Source organism: Aethalodelphis obliquidens, unplaced genomic scaffold (assembly GCF_003676395.1).
Source record: "Aethalodelphis obliquidens isolate GAN/ISIS:26980383/991018 unplaced genomic scaffold, ASM367639v1 scaffold8, whole genome shotgun sequence".
NCBI lineage: Eukaryota > Metazoa > Chordata > Mammalia > Artiodactyla > Delphinidae > Aethalodelphis > Aethalodelphis obliquidens.
Window position 1 is genome coordinate 878,084 of NW_020837952.1, and position 5,709 is coordinate 883,792.

The window sequence follows — 5,709 nt, forward strand, 5'->3', positions numbered from 1 at the left end:
CTTGGGGATTTATGCAGCAAACTGCTCTCTCATGCTTCCCTATTAAACATTGCAGCCACACGCTCTTTCAGCCTCAGCTGAGGCCACTGCAGCGTCCCCTCCCCTCCCGCTCCGCCCGCTAGCTCAGACTCCAGAGTCCCACTGCAGCTTCCCAACCATCCTCCCTTTTCTTCTCCACTTCCTGGTTGCCATGGAGACACACGTCATTTAAGTGCCGTGCGTCGCCTTGGAAACAGAGGAGCATCCGCGGCTCGGCTGGGAGACCCGCCCGTGTCACTTCCAACCACACTCGCGGACGCTGCCCGTTAATGGCCGAGGGGAGTCCCGAGCTCGACCCGCTGCTGGCCTCTGCCTCGACCTGAGCCCCTGTGCGAGCACTTCCGTGACCCAGGCAACCCGCAGGCACCTGCCGCTCTTGGCGCCCAGAGGGCGGAGCTGACACGGGTGCAATTCAGGAGGCTAGGTAGGGCAGGGCGCTTTCGCCCCGTGGCGAGGCGGAGAGACGCCGGCCCTGGGACTGTAGCGCGATCCTCGTCCCGCAGGCTCTTCCCGGCCTCCCCGATCCCGCCCGCACCCTCCGCCCGAGACTCACCTCACGTCGGCTCCCTGCCCCTCTCGGGAGCCTCCTCTTCCCAGCCCCTCCAGGCACCTCTCCCCCTCCCCGTACCTTCCCTCCACCTCGAGGCCGGGCTGGACCGGACCCGGAGCCGCCACCGCCCGCTTCTGCCATTCAATGGAGGACGGTCTGCTGGAGATCATGACCAAGGACGGCGGCGACATGCCGGCACCTCTGGAGGTGTCCACAGTGCCGGCCGTGGGGGACGTGATCTCCGGGGAGTACAACGGCGGCATGAAGGAGCTGATGGAGCACCTGAAGGCCCAGCTGCAGGCCCTGTTTGAGGACGTGAGGGCCATGCGGGGGGCCCTGGATGAGCAGGCCTCGCACATCCAGGTGCTCTCGGACGACGTGTGCGCCAACCAGCGAGCCATCGTCTCCATGTGCCGGATTATGACCACCGCGCCCCGCCAGGGTGGCCTGGGCGTGGTCGGCGGCAAGGGGAGCTTCCCGGGCGCCCCTCAAGAGCCGGAGACCCCTTCGCTTGGGATCGAGGACAGCGGTTTGCTGGGTCGCGATCCTGAGGAGGAGGAGGACGACGATTCAGAAGAGAAGGAGATGCCCAGCTCCGCCACACCCACTAGTCACTGTGAGCGCCCCGAGAGCCCCTGTGCTGGCCTCCTTGGGGGGGACGGGCCACTTGTGGAGCCCCTCGACCTGCCCGACATTACCCTGCTGCAGCTGGAGGGAGAGGCCTCTCTGTGAGGGGACTCCGAGGGGGCACTACTTTCCCGGTCTGGCTTTGGGTTTCCGAGAGCATGACGCGAGAGGACTGAACCGCGCGGTGCAGCATGCTTCACTCCGACCGCTACTCTTGCGGGTCAGGCGGAAGAGACTCCCTGGAGGAAGCATTTATAGGGTGAAGGACTTTGGGAGCATCAGGAATTCTTTCTGCCTGACCAAGCGAGACGTAGCAAACTGCGGAAAGGTGAGGTTGCGGGAGAGGAAGCGCCCATCTCTGGACTCCCATCCAACCCCCTACCCTGCCCTTTCCCCCTCTCCAGCCAACAGGAGAACCCCTGAATTGTGTAAATAAAATTCTGCTTTTTCTATTCTGAAAAAGGACTTATCTAGGACTCTGGCAAATAATCTCTAACGATTTACCTAGAAATTAAGGAGTTGGGGGTATTCTGTTCTGGCAACAGAAAATTTACCCTTCTGATGAAATCCAAGCTATTCAGCATTCTGCAGAAGCCTCTCCCCCTCACAGATCTCTGCGGCTGCTGATTGGTAAAAGAAGCTTGAGGAGGGAACTGCAGCCCTAGGAGTCTGGGTGAATGGGGTTCCAAGGGCCTCTGGGCTGGGAGGAGCTGACTATCAATGTGCATGAAGACATACATAATAGCTCAACCTCTAGGATTTTGCATGCAGAGTGGATCCTGCCTTGTCACTGACTTCATCTGGGATTGCTTTATCCATTCACTGAGGCTTAGAGAACAAAGAGCCCAGTTCACAGGCAGAGACTTGGGGATGCTCAGCAACAGCCCAGATTTAGGGGACATTGAGGGGCTCTTGGGGGCCGCAGCCAAAAACTGTCTCTTTCCTGGCTCTACCTGCTTAACTTCAGTTTCCTTTTCCCGTCAACACCTCCCTGCCCGCTGCCTCTTGGTGCTGCCTCCATAATGTCTTGTGTGCGTTATGTGTGTCGACCTGTGTAGTAGTGTGTGAGCCCTGAGGGGCAGGGCTTGTGGCTCTGGTGTTAGGTTCAGGGGGCTTCAGACCCGTCTGTGAGGCCCAGGCTCTCACGGCGCTTTCCCCTCTCCTCTCCTCTTTCACCCCCACAACCAGGGCATGGAGCATGTGGCTGCCCTGAGGTTCCTAACTGACGTGCTTCCTTCCCACCTCCTCAAGTGGTGATTTTGTGTGCCCTTTCTCCTCCTCCGTGTATCCCTTCTCAGTGCTTTCCTTGGTGTTAACCTTAATAAAGCGGCGTCATCTCCCCTCCTTGCTGACTGGTACTAGGGCGATGTCAGGGTGGGGCTTCTGGACCCACTGCATGGACACAGGCTTAGCGGGAACTACAGGGACCATGCCTTTCCTCCTCTCTTCTTGCCTCTGGTTCCAAGGAGTTGACCGTCCCTGCCGTGATTGGGACATGCGTTGTCAACTCTACCTGCGGTCATTTCCGACCTGGACCTTCACCTCAAGCTGGAGACGGTACGTGTTGAGACTCCCAAACTGACAAGGGTTTTTGGTAGCTAGAACTCCAGATGTGCAGGAGACTTCTTTTCAGTGAAGCACCTGGCTCCTGGGAGATGATTTCCAAATCTGAGTCCTGGTACGGTAGGCATGACACTTGTTCCATGGGAGGGTTAGGGAAGGGGTATTGTTCAGGAGGGATTGCCCGGAATCTCTGGCAGTAGAGTGACATATCACAAAGGAAACCACAAAAACTGCCTCAGACCTCTTGTGGAGAATGCCCGTAAGGTGTTCCCCCGGGAGCTTAGATTGCCATCAGCTCTAGTCTGCTCCCTTGGGCACTGGAGATTTTCCAAGCTGCTCCGAACAAAATTTGGGAGAAGAATGAGCTGGGGTTCTGTGTGTGTGTGTGCACTTGCACTTGCATATCTGCGTATGTATGTATGTGTGTTATGTATGTGTGTGTGTTCTTGCTGTGTGGTTGTTGCAGAGAGATGGAAAGAGCACTGGCATTGAATCTCAGTTCCAACAGTAAATGAGTGCTTGAGACTTGCTTCCTTGCTTGAGGCTTAGTTTCTGCCTGTGTAAAATGGGGACAAAAATTGTTGAGGAGAAAAATATCTAAGATTCCTGGGAAGTCTTGTGCAAATGTTAGTTTTTTCTTACAGTTCTCTTGGGATAGGCAGTGGTGGTGGTGACTGGCTCCTCTGGGAAAATACAATTACTCAGGGAAGGTTCTAGAAGCTCTTGTTTAATATAATCCTTCCCTATCTAAAACTCTTATCATTCAAGATAGTCAAGGGGATGATGAGATTCCCAAGCTGACATGGACTTTCTTCATAAATGTCATGTAGTTATGGGTCAAAAAGGACTTAAAGTCAGCTCTGTACACATAGGATGACCAGAGGAAGCCTTGAGTTGTGCAGTGGTTGGGGAATATGTGCCAGGGCCCTAGAGAGGGCAGCTAAAGTATATTAGTGGGGAAGTGTCCCTGAGGGCTGGAAGACAGTTTCCTGTTACAGTTCCAGCATTCTGCACCAATAACAACAATGACAGCTATCATTTATTGAGCACTTACTGTGTGCCAGACACTGTGCCCAATTTTATCTCCCAACAACCCTATGAAGCAGGCACTATTATTATTTTCACTTAACAGTTCCAAAAACAGACTCCCAAGGCTTGGTCAAGGTCATACAGCTAGTACTTGGCAGAACCAGGACTTAATCCAGATCTTCTGACTTAAAGAACCCTAGATGGGAACCACTCCGTTAATTGCTCTATTATTTCATCTTCAGAGAAGGAAATCCCTTACTTCCCCAATCAAGAGTCTAAGAGTCCTGAACAGGAAGAAATGCTGGTTTTACTCACTTTTCATCTTCTCAGTGGGAACAAGTAATCGCAGATCAGGTTTTGGTTAGTGAGCCTTCTCAGAGTCTAGTGGGTGATAATTCAATAATGGCACAGAGAAGATGGTCTTCTGGACTTGCTTCTTGAGAGGAAGAAGCTGATGTCCCCAGATATTCCCTGACACAGATCCATTCGTTTGCCTCTTTCCTGTTCCCTGTAGCTCAGATTCCACAGAGTGACATGAATCTCAAGGCAGCTTAGCTCTTTAGCACCTGTAGAAATGTCTGGTTTAGGCTTTTAACCCTTGATGCCAATTCAGTTCCTCTTCCTATGCCTACCACCCTAAATGGGCATCAGTCCTTTAGCAGGGCTCCTAGAAGTTCTCCAGCTCTTCCAAGTCCAGATAGATAAAAATCTCCCCAGATAAAGCAATTTTTCAGCTTTAGTGACCTGCATCAGCATTTCAGAGGGATACAGCACAGGTTTCTCTCCCACCTCCTCCTTTCTCCAGATTCCCCACTCTCCTCTGGCATTTCTCCTTTGTAATGCTTCTGATGAGTGAGTTTCAGGTGAGATTTCTAACCTGGGACTCATGGATGGGGTCACTATGAATTTCAGGGGGCCATAGCCCCTTGAAATTGAAGGCAAAATCGTGTATGTATATTCTCTAGAGAGACGATCTATTGTTTTAACTTAATTCTAAAAGGTAAGAATTAAGTAAAAAGGTAAGAATCACTGAACTAAAAGATGAGACTTTTAAATTCAAAAAATAACAAAGCAGAAATGACCCTGCCTGAACTGATACACCCTTGCCTCCTGGGGCCTGCAGAGTATTTCCTACACTGAAGTGAAATCTTTGCATAAACCTGATTACTTACCACTTATTCAACAAATTCAAATTATACTGATACCCATTAGAATGCACTAAGGATCTTGTCTACCATTATTTCCAAGTCTTCCAGTACTTGGGAGTTTGTCAGAGCACTGCTGATGTGTGGCAGTGAGGTGATGGTTCCCACCCCCTCCCCCCATAGCTTTATGCTGCACTTTATGTCTGAACCCAGTGCAATGCTGCATGTAAGTCATCACAACTCTTTCTGTTTCTGGCACTCCTATCTCTCACTGGGAAATCGCTCAGGGTTAGCTCTAAATCTCAAAATGAAAACATACAACTTCATAGAAATAAGCTACAGCTTTAGCGTGGTACAACTAAAATCTGTTCTAGAGAAATAGTTATTTCTCTAAGAGATGCAAACTGGCCCACAACATAAATATGCAGGTTTTTTTGTGGCTTCAGTATCACCAGAGTATGGTCTTTGCTTGATATGTATAATGAAATGGCTCACCTAGAAGTATTCCCAGAACTAAGGGACAGTTCTTCCCCAGATATATTTGAGTCTAATACTCCTTGCAAGACAGAAAACTGCTTGCATCTTTGAAAAGGCAGGTTTTCCTAAGCATCTTTCTCCATTTATATGCCTAGGAATAGAAATTCAGCCAAGATTCTCAGCTACAATAAGAAATGATATATAGAAGTACAAAAGGAATATTTTTAAAAGTTGAGGGATAGTTGATGTACAATACAAAAAGAATATTCTTGAATCTTT

General features: G+C 50.8%; 1 protein-coding gene across 1 annotated transcript; it reads left to right on the plus strand.

Annotated features, from left to right (window-relative positions):
- The first annotated feature begins 211 nt into the window (after positions 1-211).
- Positions 212-2,560, plus strand: CCDC184 (coiled-coil domain containing 184). Its single transcript, XM_027108221.1, has one exon. It carries the CDS (start codon positions 734-736, stop codon positions 1,319-1,321), a length of 588 nt encoding a protein of 195 aa, XP_026964022.1. The 5' UTR covers positions 212-733; the 3' UTR covers positions 1,322-2,560.
- The last annotated feature ends 3,149 nt before the right edge of the window (positions 2,561-5,709 follow it).